At 42.0% G+C, this 22,547-nt stretch overlaps 1 protein-coding gene across 1 annotated transcript in view; it reads left to right on the top strand.

Moving 5' to 3' along the window:
- The first annotated feature begins 5,637 nt into the window (after positions 1-5,637).
- The window catches only part of RpS13 (ribosomal protein S13), a 39,435-nt gene continuing 22,525 nt past the window's right edge, over positions 5,638-22,547 (top strand). The window contains exons 1-2 of the mRNA XM_067143065.2: positions 5,638-5,773; positions 6,000-6,127. Of these exons, the coding sequence (XP_066999166.1) occupies positions 5,751-5,773; positions 6,000-6,127 (151 nt within the window). The 5' untranslated portion in view covers positions 5,638-5,750. The remainder of the gene's footprint in view (positions 5,774-5,999; positions 6,128-22,547) is intronic.

Genomic DNA, 22,547 nt, shown 5'->3' with positions numbered 1-22,547 from the left:
GAGGAGAAGCCTAGAGCTTGTATACTAGTTAAGGATCATAACGCTTGGGCTATACCGGGTTTCATTAGTAGAGACCTGGTAGCAGTCCTAATGAGATATGAAGAGGGCGGACAGCCAAGAGACTTAGTTGTTTGTTCTGCATATTTCCCAGGAGACTCTGAATCTCCACCCCCGCCGGAGGAGTTCAAGAGACTGGTGATATACTGTAGGAAACAAGGATTAAACCTCATAGTAGGATGCGATGCCAATGCTCATCATAGCATTTGGGGAAGCAAAAATACAAACCGAAGGGGAGAGCACTTCATAGAATTTCTATGTACAACTGATCTTGAGATCAAGAATATTGGTGATACCCCTACCTTCATTAATAATAGGAGCGAAGGGATCATAGATCTTACCCTGGGTCCCATGGGAATCATGCAGGAATTTAAAGACTGGAAGGTCTCTTTGGAGCCTTCCTTGTCAGATCATAGACACATTGTGTTCTATATAGAGGGATCCATCGAGATCCCGTCTTACAGAAACCCTAGAAGAACCGATTGGATATCTTTTAGGGAGGACGTGAGAAGGGGACTGGAGGGAGGACCCTCAAACATAATTAAAAACAAAGAGGAGCTGGAGCTCAGTGTGAGTTTTCTCACACGGACACTGGTTACCTCTTATGAATTAAACTGCCCTATTGTTAAGGCAAAGAGAGTAACAGGAAGCTTCAAGTGGAATAGTTATCTTGAACACCTGAGGAGAAATACACGAAGGCTCTGGAATAAATACAGGGAACTTCAGGATCAAGAAAGCCTAGATTCTTACAAAGAATCACAAAGAAGGTACAAGTCAGAAGTCAAAAAGGCTTCTAGGAAAGCTTGGAGACAATTTTGTGACTCCATTGAAAGTCAACATGAAGCGGCAAGGCTTCATAAAATTTTAACCTTGGATAAAAAGGCAAGGCTGAGCTCACTGGAGACTCCTTCTGGTGGATACACATCCACAGAGGGGGAGACCCTGAGCTTATTGCTTGATGCCCACTTTCCAGGTTCGGTAATCACGAATTGTGAGGTAGAATCGAGCGGATCCTTCAGACCCGATAAAAGTGGCTGGAGGGAAGCCGCAGAGATTGTCACCACAAGAAGGGTTAAATGGGCATTAGAATCCTTTGCCCCTTATAAAAGCCCAGGTGTGGATGGAATCTTCCCGGCGCTTCTTCAGGAGGCGGGAGAGGTCCTTATACCATACCTGGTTAGAATTTTTAGAGCCTGTCTCACTATGGGGTACGTGTACTCCTTGTGGCGTCAGGCGAAGGTGGTATTTATACCTAAACCCGGAAGGTCTTCATATACTAGACCTAAGGATTATAGACCCATTAGTCTAACGTCTTTTCTACTTAAGACTTTGGAAAGACTGGTGGATAGACATATCAGGGAGAAAGTATTAAGAGACTTTCCCCTGCTTTCCCACCAACATGCATATCAACCAGGGAAGTCGGTTGAGACGGCACTGCACCAGCTGGTTTCTAAGCTGGAGAGTGCCTTGGATCAACAACAACTTGCCATGGTTGTATTCCTAGATATAGAAGGGGCCTTCAACTATACATCTTTGGGCTCCATAGAACGTAGTCTAGAGAGAAGAGGAGTGAGCAGCATGCTCATAAAATGGATTATGGCCTCACTGCAGGGCCGTCAAGTTCTGTTTACCCTCAACGCTGTAATGTTGAGAGCTAATATAGACAGGGGGTGTCCACAGGGAGGAGTATTATCACCAACATTATGGTGTCTGGTAGTGGATGAACTACTTACCAGGTTAAATGTTGGAGGAATATACGCCCAAGGCTATGCGGACGACATAAGCCTGATGGCGGTAGGAAATTTCCCCAGTACGGTTTCTGAACTCGTACAGGGCTCTCTACGTAGGGTGAAAAGATGGTGCCACGAGACAGACTTGTCGGTTAATCCCGACAAGACGGAGCTTGTGGTATTTACCAAGAGGAGGAGGCTAGACGGACTGTCAGAGCCTTTCCTATTTGGGAAAAAATTAGTTAAGACAACTTCGGTTAAGTACCTAGGGGTAATCCTTGAGGCAAGACTGAGTTGGAAGAAACACATAGATCATAAGGTGGATAAGGCTCGCAAAATTATGTGGGCCTGTCGCAGGGCCGTCGGGAAGACTTGGGGCCAAAGACCTAAGGTGGTCTAGTGGCTCTATATCTCCATTGTACGGCCCACGATCACCTATGCATCTATAGTTTGGTGGCCAGGCTCAGAGAGCAAAACTGTGAGTACCAAGTTAAACAGTGTCCAAAGACTTGCGTGTCTAGGAATAACAGGGGCACTGGATACTACACCATTATGTGCAATGGAGGCCATCCTAGGTTTTCCCCCATTACATTTATATGTTAAAGTAATAGCGGGAATGAGTGCCTATCGCCTTTGGTCACTCGGAGGATGGTCCTTCAAAAACCCGAATAGAGGTCATGCCTCTATTCTTACCAGGCTTCACCAGACTTGCCCTATGACAATGATGATCGGGGATGTGATGAAGCCTAGCTTTAATTTGAATTATAAATTTACAGTGGTGATACCCACAAGGGAGGAGTGGGCCGCGGACGCTGGGGCCCGTCTTAAGTCTGGGGGCTGTACGTGGTACACGGACGGCTCGCGGACGGAGACGGGCACAGGCGCCGGGGTCTGGGGGCCTAAGACATGGCTCTCCCTTCCTATGGGTAAATATGCTACTGTTTTCCAGGCTGAAGTATACGCAATACTAGCCTCTGCTGTAAATATATGGAATATGCCTGGACACAGAAGACATATCACTATTTGTAGTGATAGCCAGGCAGCGCTAAAAGCACTATGTGCAGTTAAAACAACATCAAAACTGGTATGGGAATGCCAAAGGATGTTAGATCAGCTGTGTGAGCTTAGCTCAGTTACCCTATTATGGGTTCCTGGGCACACAGGTAACAGTGGAAATGAAGAAGCTGACAAACTAGCGAAACAGGGCTCAATGGGTTCCTTCATAGGACCAGAGCCCTTCCTGGGAGTGTCACTCCGAAGTGTGAGACTGGCAATATCCCAATGGATAAACCAGTCTCACCTAGATATTTGGAAGAGGTTATCCATAGCAAGACAGGCACGTGTACTTATCAAAGGGCCTAGTCAAAGCTATAAAATGGTCCTAATGAATTTGAATAGGACCAGAATGAGAATGGTAGTTGGACTGTTAACAGGCCACAATACCTTACAGAGACACCTACACATCATGAAAATCACCCAGGATCCGATGTGTAGAAGATGCGGTAAGGAGGAGGAGACCTCCGCGCATGTGTTATGTCAGTGCGAGGCTTTTGCAAGCACTAGACATCGATTCCTGGGCTCACATTTTGTGAGCCTGGAGGACATCAGGAACGCCAAAATCCGGACACTGGTATCCCTTATAGAAGCACTAGTGCTGGACTAGGCAAACCCGTCCAAGGGGCACAAAGGGTCTTCATAGACCTACGTGTGGAGCTCTGCGAAAACAGGGCTCACCCATTTCTTATCTATCTATCTATCTTTGCTGGTCACTTTGAAATCGTCATTTACGAAAAGTAGACTGCAAACCACGGAATAATCAGAAGGAATTCATTTACTTCCCTTGCTGTTTCCTTCCCTGGATATAATACTTATCCACTTCCGACGCAATTGTGTACTTGAAGGTATATCATGGAATGAAATATCACGGCATTCTGGTTTCCCTTTCTTTGATTTGCAGAAAGGCACGCAGCAGTACACAATTTTCACTGAAAACAAGTACAGTCTATCTTATTTCCCGCTATTTCATTCCGACAAGTCTGGAGCCGGTTGGTGCTGCCACCTGCTGTGGGTATTTGTAAACGGAGTGTTTCATTTAGTGCCTTGTTAAAATGTTGTAATGAGCAGGCAGTATAAGCAGACATCGGATGCAGATCGAGCAGGCAGTGATTGTGTCTACTACAATCTGGGCTGCATTATCGAGTTGAGATCGTATAGACTTCATTCTAAAGAATTTTCTTTTGCTATGCTCCCTTACCGGCTTTCATTTTTTCCTCTACATTCTAAAAAAGTTCGCATTTCATCCACTAATGCCTGTCCCAATTTTTATACTGATGGATCGAAAAATTCTTGTGGTGTCGGCGCTGCTTTTTATTACGAACAGACTCAGTATGCTGAATTGTTTTACTTATCGTCCCACTTTTTTATTTTTTCGGCTGAACTCCTTGCCATACTGTACATCAAACATTCATCCATACAATCTGCTAATATATTCACTGACTCTCTCTCCGTGCTCCAAACACTAAAATCTAACAAGTTTACGCTGAACTGGTATGTTTATAATGTCAAACACATCCTCTTCAATTTACACCAATCAGGTATCCAAATAACCCTCATTTGGATACCTGCACATAAGTACATACCAGGCAATGAACGAGCCGATCGCTTAGCGAAAGAGGCTTCCCTCTTATCTACAACCCCAGCTACATTTTCTGTTCCAGCCACAGATTTCATATCTCTCCTCAAATCACAACAACGAAAAATACGGCAAAACACATGGACAACATCTGCATGTCAGAAGGGCAAATTCTATCATAGTCTCCAACCCATACTACCTACTACTTTCTGGTATCAACACGTCACCTACACTCGTCGTCATATCATCAATATCATACGTCTTCTCTTTAATCATTCCCTTACACCTCTCTATAAATTTCGATTTCGCTTACAACCGCATCCCATATGCCATTGTGGATCTGTAAATGCTGATATCAATCATCTCTTTTTTCAATGCCCATTGTACAACTCTCCTCGCCGATGCCTGTACTCCAACTTAATACAATACAATTATCCACTCCCCTCGTCAATTGCATGTCTCGTCTACAAGCCCTCTCCCACAATCATACGTATCTTAAATCAGTTCTTAGATCACTCTAATTTACAACTCTAACCCCACTTTCCCACAATACATTGACACTACTTACATATTTCATCATATTCTCATTTGCCTCCCGCCCTCCCTAACGCCTCCTCTTCAAACAAGACACATAGCTACCGTTTATTCTCATCTCCTCCTCCACCGATCGCGTGTACATTTTCATTGATGTTCATATCAACATACTGTCGCCCCTCTTCATCTTTTGTTTACGATTTCACTGACACTTTGCCCTCTCTACATCCCCCATATACGTTGCTCAGATATTTCTTTCCATCTGTCCAAAGTCCTACACTCTCACATATATCCACCCCTCCGTCGTTCCCCTGCCCTCTCCTGCTTGTCCCTTATATGTTGGCCCGGTGTGTATGTTTTGTAGAAGTCGCTGAGACGGCTAGTCTAGCGTGAAGATTAGTATACCTTGTGTCCCTGTGCTTTTCCTATATCTCCTAGTCTTGTATACGTATTTCCTCACTCTCAATTGTCTAGGTGATACGTCTTTTCCTGAACTATTTCAAGTGCTTTGAACCCATTTTGTGAGTCTGCTGCATGGTCTACTTCCCTTAATCTTCAAGTACTTCGTACTCAGAAAACATTGTCAACTGCATTGGTGTACTACTTTATTGAAATTGTGTGCGTGTGTAGAACTAGTACAAATATAATGCAGTATTGTGTCTGGGTGAAATAACGAGCCCAAATCAACTTCACGAACAGAATAGAACATCGTATAGACCGTGGTTACTACACTTCTAAGAATGTTTTTATTCTTTGGTATGGATTTTCTTTGAACGTGTAGCTAGGCTTCGGTGAGCATGGGTCGTATGCATGCGCCTGGGTAAGAAATAAATTTTTTTGTAATAAGGAATATGATAGATTTTAAATAATTGTGAGGAAATTGTGTAGCGAGCAATGTCTGTTATTATTGTTTTTTTTGCTTGCTTGTTATGAGGAAGTTGTTTACTATTATGTTACATCTTCCCTCGTGGCCTTTGACTTCCATATTGGTGTATTTAGGGAGTCTTTAGCTTTAATGTCATTTATTTTGCTTTCTTGCTTTGTAGTAAGGGTATATCCCAATCAGCCCTACCGTACCGAAGAAGTGTACCTACGTGGCTAAAATTGTCTTCGGAAGATGTGAGGGAACAAATTTACAAGTTGGCGAAGAAAGGTTTGACCCCTTCCCAAATCGGTGAGTTGCATTCATTATAGTATTGTGGATCTATGTGTGTAGATGAGTAATAAGTATTATAGTTTTCTTTCACTAATTCAGGTCGATTCATAGTTCGATGAACTGATAATATGGCTTCGTTTTAAGAGTACGTGAACGAATCGTATCCTTTAAATTTCATTTATAATTTTTGTCGTGATGGAAGGTAATAATTGCGGTTAAGCAAATTAAGATTTGAATTAGCAGTAAATGAATAAATAACATTATTGCGAGAGAAAGTATATACATAAAATAAGTCGCTACAGTCTACGTACACGTAGTAAATAGTACATGTTCTACTTACACGTGAAACACAAATAAATATTGGGAAGTTTTATACCACCTTTCATCAGTGCTTTACTTCTCGCAGCCCAGCACTCGCTACATTCAGCTGCGCGCGGAACGACTGTCGTTTGTTTACACGCTCGCGGCCTTCTCGGGAAGGATGTTGTGAAGCTATGCTCAGAGCTGCCAACCTCTGTACGGAGGAACTAATGAGTGAGGTGCTTCGATAGCTAGTGGCAAGACGATTAGTCTGGACGGTTAGGATTCTTGCCGTGGACAAGACGATTGGTCTGGACGGTTAGGATTCTTGCCGTGGACAAGACCATTGGTCTGGACGGTTAGAAGCCGCGAAGCGGCCTTAGGCCCCTAGTTTCATGTGAAAACACGATTGGTCTGGATGGTTAGGATTCTTGCCGTGGACAAGACGATTAGTCTGGACGGTTAGGATTCTTGCCGTGGACAAGACCATTGGTCTGGACGGTTAGAAGCCGCGAAGCGGCCTTAGGCCCCTAGTTTCATGTGGAAACACGATTGGTCTGGACGGTTAGGATTCTTGCCGTGGACAAGACCATTGGTCTGGACGGTTAGAAGCCGCGAAGCGGCCCTGCGCCTCTAGTTTCATGTGGAAACACGATTGGTCTGGACTGGTTCTTGCCGTGCGGACGGTTAAAGACCATTGGTCCGGACGGTTAAAGCCGCATTGTAATTTTACATGGTGTTTTTTGTTTGTGCTTTTATTCAGCCTGGGTTGGTAACGCAATGTATTTATCAGCATTGATGGCGATGACGTCACATTCCGTTCACCATGACCAATGAGAATGCAAGAAACTACTTGAGCCATGGACGATGGCGGCTACTGTTCTTTATTAGGTTATAAAAGTAAATATATTTCTCGGGGCGGGCTGGTGGGTTCCTAGACATGGCAATGAACACATCTCTCCTCTAAAAGGAATTCCAAGTAAGATTTACATTATTTTCACTTCCCTATAATGTTATAAACGTTGGGCTGCGAGAAGTAAAGTTTTACCCCACCTTTCTTCTTTACAGTGACTTCAACGTTATCGTAACGAAAATAAACATTCAGGTACTTATTTTGTGACAAAAATGGAAAAAGAACTCAAGGTAGCACCTCACAAAAGTCTACATACAACACCAGTGTTCACTCTCATTACTTCGTAGTACCTCCACCTGGGTCTCTAACAGCCTGCAGTCTTCTAAGCATAGATAACACAAGACGTTTTGTCATCGATGGAGTAATTTCTGACCATGCCCTCTTCAGTGCATCCTTTAAAGTATCTTTGTGATTCGATATTGTGAAGTCTTTTTTCGACTTCTGCCCAGATATGCTCGATTGGGTTTAAATCGGGTGACTGGGTCTGTACCTTAAGGCCACGGCCGCTTCCTTCCCAGTCCTAGCCCTTTCCTATCCCATTGTCGCCATAAGATCCATCTGTGCCGTGCGATGTAAAGCAAATAGCGAAAAAAAGAAAAAGGGTTACTGGGGTGTTGAGTGCTATTTATAACGTTATACAGGATCGATTTTCAGACAGTGCGAGCAGTGTGTTTTGGATCGTTATCCTGTTGGAAGATCCATTCTCGTCCAAGCCATAAACTTTCTGCAGACACTTTCAGATGTTGTCATAATTTTTTTTGAGATACTGCCTGTGATATTATGCCTTCAATAAGAACCAAATTCCCCACCCCAACCACCACCATTGATCCCCATGCCATCACAGTGGTTCCACCCTGTTTGACAGTTGACAGTTGGTACAAGATTTTCAGTTTTCATGGCTTAATTTGCTTTACGCCATATTTTACCACTGCCATGTGTTCTGAATACTTTGTATGAACTTTCATCCGTAAAGAGAACTAGTTTCCAAAACGTAACATCTTTCCCAAGATGCTCTGTGGCAAACTATCCCCTTCCTTCCGTTCTGCTCCATAATTAGAGGTTTAAGTCTTGCACTTCGTCCTCTATATCCGTTTGTACGTAAAATCCTTCGTGCAGTTTTGGGATGTACAGCTTTATGAGTAGTGTTTGCAATATTTGTTGCTATTTTAGGGGCACTTGTTCGTCTTCAAGACTGACCGAATATGCGTGGACAGTCAGAACGTGATTTATTCATCACACTCCCATTCATTTTGAAATTGCTCATAATTGTTTGAACAGTTGCACGAGTCTTCCACACAATCTTCACTATATTCCCATAAGATCTACCTTAATAATGTAATTTCACTATTAAATTATGAATATCCATAGATATTTCTTTCTAGGCATAGTTACTCACTTTCCCTCCACACTGTCACAAGTGACCACATCCATGGTTGGAGCTAGACTGACTCATGGCCCTCTTTAACCCTCGCAAGATGTAAAAGGTGGACTAATGCTTAGGTGTATGTTGACTTTTGTGAGGTGCGCTTTTGCTATTTCGTTGTCTTCCCGGAAGTATTTTGTTGAACCGGACATGTATGGGTAGAATAGATGATTAAATTGTGTAGAATTATTGGGTATAGTGCGCATTGGTATCACCCAAATATCACTATAAAATTTGTCACAAATGGAACATACCGTATTTCACGGCATAATCGTCGCACTTTTTATACCAAAATTTTCGAAAAAAAATTGTAGGGTGCGACCATTATACGATGAATATTTAATACAAGTATTTGTATTACTAAAAAAATGTATTTATAACTAAATTGTATTTGATACAAATTTAAGATGCGCGTAATACTCGCGTTTATACATCAAAATAATTAAAATAGTCTAAAACAAAATTCATAATTTTTCGCAACAATTCGGCGAACGTTTTTCCAACTTGAAAATAAAAATGAACATATTAAGTTAATTTGTCATTAATTTGAGTATTAAAGTTAAAATATTACACTTGCAAAAAATTATCTCTTTGTTGTGAAATGCGGACTTACCAGTACGCAATTTATTCCAAATCTTCGGTGTCGCTATCGCAGGTTTCGCTATCTGATGCGCCGTCCTCGCCTCTGTTAATACCAGTATCAGATACTTCGTCTCCCTGCCACACTGCGTCATCTTCGGAACCGTCTAGTGCATTCGAAATCCCAGTCCTTTTGAAGCTCTTGGAGACTAGTTCAGGTGGTATAAGATCCCAACTCTTCTTCACCCACGAGCATAACAACTCCAAGGGTAGACGCCTGATATTTCCGGCGGGCGTCAATTGCTGATCGCCGCTCATCATCCACTCGTAAAATCGACGTAAGTGGTCTTTAAAGGGTTTATTAACACATACGTCTAGTGGCTGCAAAGCAGATGTTAGGCCACCAGGAATGACTATCTGTCGTGTCTTATTTGTAGTGAGAATTTGCTTCACTTCGTTCACGAGGTGACCTCGGAAACTATCTAAAACAAGCAGAGCTGGTTGTTTTAGTAGTGCACCAGGTCTTCTATTCCACACAGTTTTAACCCAGTCCAGCATGAGTTCTACGTCCATCCAACCCTTTGGTTGCACTCGTACATGAATTCCACGGGGAAACTGTATATTCTTAGGCATCGTTTTCCTCTTGAAAATGATGTAAGGCGGCAACTTTCTCCCGTCAGCTGTAATGGCTAGCATTGCCGTGCATCGCAACTTCTCACTACCGCTGGTTTTCATTAATACACTCCGTGATCCTTTTAGCGCAATAGTGCTGTTGCGAGGCATATCAAAAAAGATTGGAGTCTGATCAGCATTACCGATTTGAGAAAGCAAGTACGAAGTTTCCTTGCGCGAACGTATGACAAATCGGTGAAAATTTACAATCTTGTCCGTGTAATCAGCAGGCAACTTTTGGCTTAGTGTTGTTCTCCTTCGCACTGACAGATTGTGTCGTCGCATGAACCCCTTAATCCACCCACGAGTCGCCTTAAACTGAGTTACCGGTATGTTGTGTTTGCGCGCTACCTCCTGTCCCTTAATTTGTAACATTTCATATGATACACTGCAGCCATTGTTACGTATTTCACTGACGTACCTAAACACTTCTTCGTCAGTTATAGGAAACTTCCCTGTTTTAGGACCTCTAAACGCGCGTCTAGAAGGGTTTGTGCTTTTTAGCTTGTTTTTTTACTTTCCGCCAGTCACGCACCAACTTTTCACTCACAGAAAATTTTCTTTATGCAGCTCTGTTCCCGTGCTGTTCAGCGAAGGCAATTACGCTTAGCTTGAAGCCCGCAGAATAGTTTCTATATTTACCCATAATCACTTATAAATGCTTTACACGTTAATGTTTTGCGATATAAATGACTTTCCGTAATTGTTCACTATTAAAACAATTTATTTCTGCAAACACCCAAAACACAAATTAAAAACTTAAATTCTCACGCACATATGTCTACAGTAATCACGTAAATCTGAAACAAATAAATGCATCTGTGATCTGTCCATTCCAGAGCAGCCAATACTGTTAGGCAGCAAGGAAGCATGCAACAATTTATCAGTTTAGCTCGTTGGTTGCGACACACTACTGCGCTTGCGCAAAGCTCGCAAACCGGAGCTCTAGCTAGCGCGGTGTAGATCTACTGTATAGTTGACTGTATTCCGAGACGTCAGTAACAAACATTCATTTTTTTCAATTTCTTTTAAACATACGGAAATTAGGTTAATATTTCTTCCCAGTTATTGATGATTTTACATTACATTACTGACGAGTTTATAAAATAAAGCTTTAATAGCATTGGATAATAATTATCTTGACTGCTTGGATAAAAGTTTTCATCCCATGCCCGGACACTTATGACGTAGTAGTAAGATAAGAGTCTAGCGATGACAACTGAGACATCGTAAATAATTCGGCTGAATAATTCCGTGGAAATCTGCGTTATCGTCTTGGATTTCACTTCGTGCGCAATAACACAGCAGACGGCCCCATGGTGTAGGGGTAGCGTGCTTGCCTCTTACACGGAGGCCTCGGGTTCAATTCACGGCCGGGTCAGGGAATTTTACCTGTATCTGAGGGCTGGTTCGAGGTCCATTCAACCTACCTAGCCGGTATTTCCTGGCGACGTTGCCGATAAGCGATAACTTACAGCCTTCCGTATTTCAAATGGGAACTCATAATATGTAGGTGGTGAATAAATAGTACACTGTCTCGCGACCACGTTGTCAAACTGCCGATAGCCTACCGGTAAGCATAATATGTAGGTGGTGAATAAATAGTACACTGTCTCGCGACCACGTTGTCAAACTGCCGATAGTCTACCGGTAAACCATGCGTCGTACATATACCGGTATTATTTATTTATACGTTGTGCAACATGTCGCAAACGTGACTGTGTTGCCAAATTGCCCATAAACCATACACGTATTTAAATTAAGCATTCATGTGCAACTTACGTTGCAGTTCCATTTACCTTTTAACCAGATTAGTGAACAAAATTTGGACGTGCGACGATTATGTAATTAAAGGTTTAAAGTCCGATTTTTTTTATTGAAAATAAAGGATGCGACGATTACGCGGTGGCGACGATTATGGCGTGGAATACGGTAATAATTGCTTTTACACATATCAAGTGAAAAATCCCTGGCAAATTAAGAAATATTTGATTTTTGGAGAATATTATATATACGTACTTTACCACTTTACAAGTACATTTGGTGTTGCGCTCACAGTGACACACGTATGTCTTTTGTCTTACACTTTCAACGATTTCATGTGTGATATCTGTGTTCACTGAAGTTCTTTGCTTTCGTTTCATTGCTTCACTTGTCAAACATCATCATTTCATGAATTGTATTGCGATATGCAATATTTAATAGGCGACAAAATGGTATGGCCAATGTACATAAGAAAAATTCAGTGGACTAGTGATTTATTGGTCCAGGGATCGAGCTACTTTCGTTCGAACAGAAATAAAAATATTTATTGGTCCAGGGATCATGCTATTTTTCTGTTGACCTCCATTTTGCTGTTTAAACTGGCCGCTCTAGTCATATGGACAAAGATAATGAGAATCTACAGGCATAGCACTCCCATTCCACGGTGCTAGCCCTGGACCTGAAGAAAGTAACAAAAGACGACACCAGCAGCGAATGGACAAAGATAATGAGAATCTACAGACATAGCACTCCCATTCCACGGTGCTAGCCCTGGACCTGAAGAAAGTAACAAAAGACGGCATCAGCAGCGCAGTACGTCATAAACCAGTCCTGTCTACAAGCCTTAAGTATGTTTTCATATTTCTCAAATAACGATGGTATTTCTTAATTTGCCAGGGATTTTTCACTTGATATGTGTAAAAGCAATTATTATGTTCCATTTGTGACAAATTTTACAGTGATATTTGGGTGATACCAATGCACATCGTACCCAAATTATTTACGAGGGTTAAACAGGCAAATACAGAGCTCGATAGCTGCAGTCACTTAAGTGTGGCCAGTATCCAGTATTCGGGAGATAGTAGGTTCGAACCCCACTGTCGGCAGCCCTGAAAATGGTTTTCCGTGGTTTCCCATTTTCACACCAGGCAAATGCTGAGGCTGTACCTTAATTAAGGCCACGGCCGCTTCCTTCCCATTCCTAGGCCTTTCCTGTCCCATCGTCGCCGTAAGACCTATCTGTGTCGGTTCGACTTAAAGCAAATAGCAAAAAAGAAAGTGTTATCCAGGAATTACGTTAAGGCAGATGTTGAGGAAAGTAGAAAAGAATGAAGGAAGAAATGAGAAATTGGCAGTGTTTCACATTGGTACCAACAATATAAGTCAAGCAGGTGTAAGTACCAACATAGTTGGGGATGTGTGGGATCTGGTAAGTGCAGCACGGGTGAAGTATAAGGAAGTGGAGATTATCAGTGGAATACTGATATCGGAGGTATACTGACTGGAAGGTGATTGGGGACTTAAATGAGACTATGGAGTGGGTATGTGGGAAAATGGGAGTGAGATTTCTAGATCCTAATGGACGGGTAGGAGACAGGGATCTGCGCTCGGATGACCTTCACTTAAACCGCAGTGGTATGTATCAATTAGGAAATTTGTTTAGAGGGGTTATAGGGAGTTACATTAAGAGAATCGGAATCGTCTAGGGAGCAGTGAGAAGGGTACAGGGATCTGGAAGTCAAGTAGGGACGACATAAAAATGTTCGTGCTCAACTGTAAAAGTATTGTAAAGAAAGGAATAGAATTAAGTAATTTAATAGTTCCTTGCTGTTCCAGTTGTTGTAATGGCCGAGAAATGATGTTACAGATGCAGAAATTTTCTCATGGAACTGGAGTGTGTATGGTGGAGATAGGAAAGAATGGTAGGATGTAATTTGTAACCTACAAAAAAGTTAAAGATCACAAGCGTAAAATTATAGGCTCATCTCTGAAGATAGTAGGCAACTTGACGTCTTTGGAGTGTACAGACTGGGAAAGGGTAACACTGACGCTGATTCAGAATTATTTGATAAGATAATTAGCTGTGTTTGGAAACGATATGGAAAGGAACATGATTGTAGATGGTGGTCTCAATTTACTAAATGTCAATTGGAATGTAATGCGAATGACAGGAAACATGACCGACAAATGGCAAATTAGTTAATATGGGAAGGGCAGCTGATTCAGAATGTGATGAAACCAACTAGAGGGAAGAATAATCTGGATGTGGTGCTGGTATAACCAGATGAGCTGTATAGAGAAACCGAACTAATAGATAGTATTAGTGGTCACAAAGCTCCGCGAGAGAAGTAAACACACAACTGTCATTCCGCACGTAGCTGAATGTAGTGTCTTGGGTGGCACGGCGTCTACTATATACGGACTCGGTTGTGTTATGTAACGAAGTGTACGGTCAAGGTATCGAAATATATAGATACAGAGTTGTCTCACAGGAAGGGCATGTGGTCATAAAAGCTCGCTACGAAGATTCATCTCGCTTCATACCAGACCCTGTAGAGGAACAGGACATGGATTGGACATCCATCAATTCCTTGGCCCCCCTGCTGCCTCTCCCCTTTCACTTCTCTGTCAAAGTAATGTCTTTCTTTTCTCGTTCTGTTCATTCTCATAACGCCGGGCTGAGTGGCTCAGACGGTTAAGGCGCTGGCCTTCTAACCCCAACTTGGCAGGTTCGATCCTGGCTCAGTCCGGTGGTATTTGAAGGTGCTCAAATACGACAGCCTCGTGTCGGTAGATTTACTGGCATGTAAAAGAACTCCTGCGGGACTAAATTCCGGCACCTCGGCGTCTCCGAAGACCGTAAAAGTAGTTAGTGGGATGTAAAGCAAATAACATTATTATTATCGTTCTCATGACATGTCCAAACCATTGTAGTCTGCGTCTTCTTAAGAGCACATTAACAGATATTGCAGGCAAAAGTTGACACCTTTGCCATCTGAGGTTTGCGATATTATAAGGAAGTCAAAATTTTGCAAACCTTACTTGAAATTCCTTACGGAGATGTGTTCATTGTGGTGTCTAGGAACCCACCAGCCTGCATGCATTCTTATCGCCTTACAGAATGCTAGAGACCTAAAGGCCGTTTTGCGGTCCTAACCTTTCCTTTCGTTGGTCACAGTCCAGTGGTTTTGTCGCTAGCCAGAATGATAAATTAATACAGTTACAGAATAATCTGTGTTCCTAAGTAAACAGGTTGGCAGCATTGCTGACCGCTCAACCACAACCTTCGCGAGAGAAGTTAACAACAGTCTTTCCGCACGTAGCTGAATGTAGCGAGTATTGGTTGGCATGGTGTCAACTATTAATGCACACTCATGTTCTTAAAAAACAGAACACCTTGAAAGGCTAGAGATAGGAAGTCCATATTCATAGGACATGTTCATTAGCATTTCAGTCATCTAGGTTCAGCATGTGTCCTGTTGCCTAGTAGGCACTGGGTCCTCCACGGGCACTGATAACTAGTTCCATGCGCGATGGCATTGACGCGTGAATTGCGCCGTTGGGTATAGCCATCCATGCAGCAATCCCCTGGTTCCACAGTTCACCTTTGGTGGTCGGCATTGGGTCACGGCACCCCACTCGTCTTTTCGCCATATCCCACACATTTTTTATTGGCGACTAGTCCGGTGATAGGGCGGACCAGGGCGACAGTCTGACATCCTCTGACAACAAGAAGGCGCATGTTCATGCAGCAACATGTCACGCATTGTCCTGCTGAAATATGGCGTCTGTGGTGTTGTGCAGAAAGGGTATGGCAACGGGTTGCAGGATGTCATTCACGTAGGTCAGACTGGTCACATTGCCCTGGAGATGCACCAGCTGTGATTTGTAGTTGTATCCAGTAGCACCCCACACCATAAGGCCTCGAGTTGGCGCCGTATGTCTTGTGCGAATGCAGTCAGTGTGATGCCTCTCTTCTTGCCTGCGGCGAACCAAACTGTGGCCATCGATTTCAAACAAGCAGAACCTACATTCATCTGAAAACACTGTCTGCTGCAATTTCTGTCCCCAGTGACATTCCATACACAATTGCAGCCTAGCATGTGTATGCACATTAGTCAGAGGTTGGCAGAGAGGTAGACGACACGCCGGTAACCCAGACCATTATAAACGGTGATCGGCTGTCACTCCTGATAGTTTACTATGTGTAGAGTTTGTGGTGTTTAGCATTTGCAAAAAATGCAAAATATGTTGAAATTTTATCAGTGTATGTGCCTTCACCTTATATAACCCTACAAGTGGTTTTTAGCGATTTCGAATTAGCAAAAAATGCAAAATTATACAATTTATGCGAAATAGACGCAAAATTCTCAGTTTTATCCTAAATAAACTGATGTCTTTTTAAAAACCTTGCATTTTTTTCTTAAAAATAAGATATATGTGGTTATTTATTTCAGTGAAAAGAATTATTCCGGCGCCGTAAATGTTACAATGTGTGGACTATCTTTCAACGGCCAAAGAGCGATGCAAAGAAAAACCAGTCACAGCTTAATACAGTACGCGCGGCGATGCCTACTCGATTCATAGTTTGTGTTTCAAAGGTTGCCAATACGAATTTGAAGATAACTGAGGTCTACCGATTCAGCACTAGGGAACCCAGGTATCACTTTCAAGCACGCGTTTATTCACTTTGTGTTGACTCATCATAGTTGGTTTTGGTTATTCTTGACATAGGCCTAGGTGCTGAGTAGTAGTTCTGTTTCAATGTCTGTTAGCCATGGGTAGAAATGAAGTGACGATCAAACAGCGTGCCAAGAGTTACAAATCGGAACATTTTTATGTAAGCAATACAGATATATTGATGTGCCCACTTTGCAATCAAAGACTTGAATGGAAGAAGAAAGATGTTTTGAATAAACACTGCTAGAACAAAAACCATGTGCTACTAAAGGAGCGATTTTTTCTCAACCAGCTCGTGAACAGCCTGGCGGCAAGCCGCAATAGTAGAAATGGATAGAAAGGCAAAACAAGCAAAAAGCGAGAAACAAACGTTTATTGAGGATACTGTGAATATGTGCCTGTAGACTAATATCCCCATCCACAAGCTGAACCATCCTGCTTTCCGAGACTACCTTGAAAAGTGTCTATTTCAGACCTATTTATGGGCATTATTTATATTTGTGTTTAAAATACATTTCCACCATCTTGAGTGGTATAGCCTACCTGACTGCAAAATATTCATAAACTAGCCTATATTTCTCATCCCCCCGCCAAAGAGAACCACGTGGATGGTGGTTTTGAAGTATTGCGATTGCTATACTTCCTTGTTGAATTTTAGGTTAGGTAAACTTTCTACAGAAAACCCCGCAGATGCACGTTTCCGAATACAATGATTTTATAGGCCTCTCCGTGTAAGGACATACCCTAAGGGTGCAACCTTACCCTTTCTCCCCTGTAATATTAGGGTATTGATTTATAGTTAACTTTTCTTGCTGTTGAGTGTTTTGCAGGTCTTTTCCAGTGTCGGTAACCGTACAGTTTAGGGGCCCTACTTGCCGATACAACATTTACATTTACCGTTAATCTGGCACGTTGGCAACGTTCAATCACTGTTCTGGCGTGAATTGCGTGTTGCCACCGCATTGCCGTTAAAGTCACTAGTAATATATTTGCGAGAATATTTAAAGCATATTTTCTTTTTCTGTGGGATTGTAAATCTGTTTGGCTAATACCAGGTAAGTAGAATTGTGGCATGTTCGGATAATGCATTTAATAACATAGTTTGTGTGAAATAATGAAAGTGCTCAAATACACCAGTCTCATATCTAGATCTACCGGTATATGAAATAACTCTTGCGGGACGAAATTTTGGCTGTAGAACTTACAACATTATTATTTTCAAATCCGCAGTGAACTTGAAAGCTGACCTAATTTCCGTTCACGAAGCTTGGCACGTTAGTATTCCTATGTGTTTCCTGATAAGCTTTGAAGATATAACCAGCCTGCAGGCTGACAGTATGCCCAATAATCTCTCTCCTTACTGGTTACCGGTATTGAAGAGAGAAGGAAATGTTCGCGCAAAAGAAAGGGAAGTCATTGGATGTCTGGAACTTTTGAAAATCACACTGCAAAGACTTATTAAATAAATTGCATCGTTTAACATGCCCCTCTTTTCAAGAATATGGTTATAGTACGCCTACTGTATATCAAAATAAAGACAGATATATGTAACATTAATTTGAATGAGAAAGTGTGTTTATTTCCTTAATTCCTCATTGAGCGTGGAAACCGACTTAATTATGAATATCTTGATTTATTTCATCTTAACGTTTATCATTTACTAGGGTAGGAAAACATTCATTATTGGTGTTTACATTGAGGTTAGTTTGTTATGGTTATATCTGGTGATTTTAATATGTAACCAGGCAGGTTGGCAGTAGTGATCAGCCATTGCAAAAAAAAGAAAAAAAGAAGAGCATCGGGCGGCAATATTTACTTTCTGGGGTATTGCCTTACGTGGCGATTACTATACGTGGAATTTTAGGTCAGGTTATTCCAATATTCAACCAAAAACGAAACAAACATGGATGGATGTTATTTTTAAATGTTACAATTTAATAGACCATCTAGGATGTAAAATAATAGCTTGTTTTCATGTACATAAATGGAAGTTTATAGGGAAAAGCTTTAAAACTCATTCGGTGATTCGCTAGTCCAGCACTACACCATTTGTCCTTACCTCTAAACCTATTATTATTAGCATGTTTAACGAAATGTTATTGGCCCCATAGGTATGTCCCAGGATCAGGAGATCTGCCTCAAGTCAGTACTCTTAGCAGAAATTGTTCCACGTTGCGGAGATTCAGCAAGGGCAGAGGTGGTGAATGCTGTATTGGACGAGAAGCCCATTGTAGTAATCGCAAACGAGATGTGTCTTTGCTGTTCTATTCAGGACGATCACGCCAACTGCAGAACAAGTTTATTTTGCAAGCTGTTCATTTTGGGATACTGCCAATGGGTCATCATGCAGCCGAGCTGTCATTGATGCTCTCAAAAACTATAATATTGATTATGAAAACATGCTGGGTTTAGTGTCAGACTGCCAGGTATATGGGTACATGTTTCCAGGCATTACAGACGATTGTTGGAGACAATCTTCTTCACTTCCAACACTTTGCACGTAAGTTGCATCTTGTGGGGGATGTTATTCTTAAGGAACTGTCACAGTTGAACAATTTGGTTTCAAAACTTAAGATGGCTTTTCACCACTGTAGGAAGTTAAAGAACTCCTATCTAAATTTTTTGCAAGATAATTTCCCGGATTTGAATCCACTGTTGTTCCCAGCTCCTGTCATCACCTGATGGAACTCTTGGTTTCGCTCAGTCCAGTATCTTGACAAGTATTTCACACCCCTGGCAGAGTTCTTTAGCTCTCTTGATGAGATTTCCCTAAATAGCGGTGGCCATTCAGTGTTAGATATGTTTAGAGATCAGGATATACTTCCGTTGCTGAAAGTTAATGCAGCACTTACAGTACTGGAGGAATCATCCCACCCGTATGCTCACAAGCTGTGGGATGATCTTACCACTATTGAAGAGGTGTGCTGACGGATGGTTTCCATTGGAAGCAAGTGACCTGCTGGAGAGTTTCAGAAACAATACGAAGAAGGAGGAAATTAAGGTGCAATTTAAACAGTGTATGCTTAAATGCATAACTGAGCTCTCGAAGCACATGGGCGTCAGTGATACTAACGTGTTTTTCAAAGAAGTGTGCAAATTATCCTGTAGTTGCAGGGCAAAACAGTGCTCTGGAACCTAAATCACTTGTGTCTTTATTAAGTTGCCATTTTTTAGAAGTCTCACTGTTGATCAGTTTGTCGAGGGCTGCGAGGCATATCACCAACAGATGCTGCAGAACATTAGAATGGACAAAAAACTGACACTCTTCAAATGTTGATGTCACTTAAGATAAAGTTTCCTTCCTTTGCCTCGGTAGCACTGCAGTGCATTTGGGCCCATATGATCAGTGTCGATGTAGAGAGGTTTTTTAGCAAGTACAACATGATTGTAACTGATAGGCGGACTCGAATGGACACAATTCAAACAATTGGCATGTTGTACTTCATTCGTAATTGAAATTCTTCTTCCTTGTAGATCTGCTGTACTGTGATAGATGAATACGTTCAGCATAGTATTTTTTCACTCATTTGACGGTACGGTTCTCGAATGTGTCTGCGAGGCATCCTGCACATTTGCTAAAGTTACACTGATCCATTACCTTTGGTTTATAGAGACGAGAGCCGCAGGCCTATTTTACCAGTTGATGGTGGTACGCCGAGGATCAGTGTGGACCTCGAACCTGATGGCCCGACATGGTTAATGCTAATCATTTCTTCAGAACATACTGATGCTCTGCCCTGTGAATATGAACTTCCCGTCTCTAGTCTTTCAAGGTTTTCTTCTTTTTATGAACATGAGTTTATGTTGAAACCAGCCTCTTTCCTGTTTGCTTCATTTCTCATCTTTTCCTTCCTGGTCTTTTGGTTCATTGTTGTGATCAATTTCATTTCTGTTGACTGGAATTTATTATTAACCTTGTCGCGTACATGTTTTGAGTCCATAGGTGAGAATTGGAATGAAGTCAGTATGAAGCATTGTCAATTTTGCTTCTTGGGGTATTTTATCATCCCAGAGTAGATTTCTCACTTGAAAATAAAATTCAACCTTTCAGAGTCCTATAAGTATTTCTTGGTTTGTTGAAATGATTGGTTGGTTGAAACGAATACTTCCAAGGTATTTGAAGTTGGAAACATTGCAAGAGAGTTCCGCCCACGGGAAAATGTTTGAAACTGTGCCTTACCTGTTGAAAGTCATTTCAACAGCTTTTGTTTTACTGATGTTTAGTCCATGAACAAGGGGAGTGCGTATGCGAAGATTTTTAAAAGGCAGAAGTATTTAGTCAGCAGTGTGTAAAGATCGTTGGTTACAAGGATAATGTCCAGATCGAGGAGGATACTAACACTAAAGGAGTATTAAAATTTACCTGTGACAACGACATGTACAGTAAGCTACAAAAGTTGAAAGCTAGAAAAGCAGCTGGAATTGAAAATGAAATGAAATGGTGTATGGCTTTTAGTGCCGGGAGTGCCCGAGGACATGTCCAGCTCGCCAGGTGCAGGTCTTTTGATTTGACTCCCGTAGGCGACCTGCACGTCATGATGAAGATGAAATGATGAAGACGACACATACACCCAGCCCCCGTGCCAGAGAAATTAACCATTTATGGTTAAAATTCCCGACCCTGCCGGGAATCGAACCCGGAACCCCTGTGACCAAAGGCCAGCACGCTAACCACTTAGCCATGGAGCCGGACAGCTGGAATTGATAAGGTTTCAGGGGATATACTAAAGACAATGGGTTGGGATATAGTGCCATATCTGAAATGCTTATTTGATTGTTGTTTGCATGAAGGAGCTATACCAAATGAATGGAGAGTTGCTATAGTAGTCTCTGTGTATGTAGGAAAGGCTGATAGACATAAAGCTGAAATGATTTTTTGCTACTGGCTTTTTACGTCGCACCGACACAGATAGGTCTTATGGCGACGATGGGATAGGAAAGGCCTCGGAGTTGGAAGGAAGCGGCCGTGGCCTTAAATAAGGTACAGCCCCAGCATTTGCCTGGTGTGAAAAATGAGAAACCACGGAAAACCATATTCGGGGCTGCCGACAGTGGGATTCGAACCCACTATCTCTCGGATGCAAGCTCACAGCTGTGCGTCCCTAACCGCACGGCCAACTCGCCCAGTGAAGCTGAAAATTACAGGCCAGTCAATTTGACATGCATTGCACGCAAGCATTGGGAAAGCATTCTTTCTTATTAGACGTGTGTGAAATTAACTGGATGGATGGATAGAAGGCAGTTTGGGTTTAGAAAAGGTTATTCCACTGAAGCTCAACTTGTAGGATTCCAGCAAAGTATAGCAGATATCCTGGATTCAGGAGGTCAAATGGACTGTATCGCGATTGACCTATCTAAGGCATTTGATAGGGTAGATCATGGAAGACTACTGGCAAAAATGAGTGCACTTGGACTAGACAAAAGAGTGACTGAATGGTTGGATAAATTTCTAGAAAATACAAAGTATTTTTAAGTAGGCAAAGCTTTATCTGACCTTGTAATAATTAAGTAGAGGAATTCCTCAACGTACTATTGTTGGACCTTTGTTTTCTTATATATATATATAAAATGAGTAAGGGCCTTATTTTTTGGTGAAATAAAACTGTTGATTTCGGTGTTAAAACTAACACTATTTCGGTAGGTATTTCGAGAAATAAATTGTCATACTGATCGATGTTTCTTGTGAAATATTCCTTATGGTATGGGGTAAATCTAACTAATTTTTGTGATTAGTGGTTTTAAAGTGAACACTTGTAATGTACCTATTAAATTGTTATTAAACCTTAGAACAACCAAATATACAAAGTGTTATAGAAATAAGTACCGGTAGGCCTATATAAATCACTGAAACCTCGAAACGAAGTTAGGCGGAAGTTAGGAATTTATACATAGCCTACACTTTTTTGCCGGTCATGTGGTGTAGGGGTTGCGTGCCTGCCTCTCGCCAGGAGGCCCCGGGTTCGATTCGCGGCCAGGTCAGGGATTTTTCTCTCGACCTGAGGGCTGGTTCGAGGTCCACTCAGCCTACCTGATTAGAATTGAGGAGCTATCTGACGGTGAGATGGCGGCCCCAGTCTCGAAAGCCCAGAATAGCGGCCGAGAGGATG

The sequence above is a fragment of the Anabrus simplex genome, chromosome 3 (assembly GCF_040414725.1).
Source record: "Anabrus simplex isolate iqAnaSimp1 chromosome 3, ASM4041472v1, whole genome shotgun sequence".
Lineage (NCBI taxonomy): Eukaryota > Metazoa > Arthropoda > Insecta > Orthoptera > Tettigoniidae > Anabrus > Anabrus simplex.
This window is presented reverse-complemented; position numbering and strand designations above follow the sequence as displayed.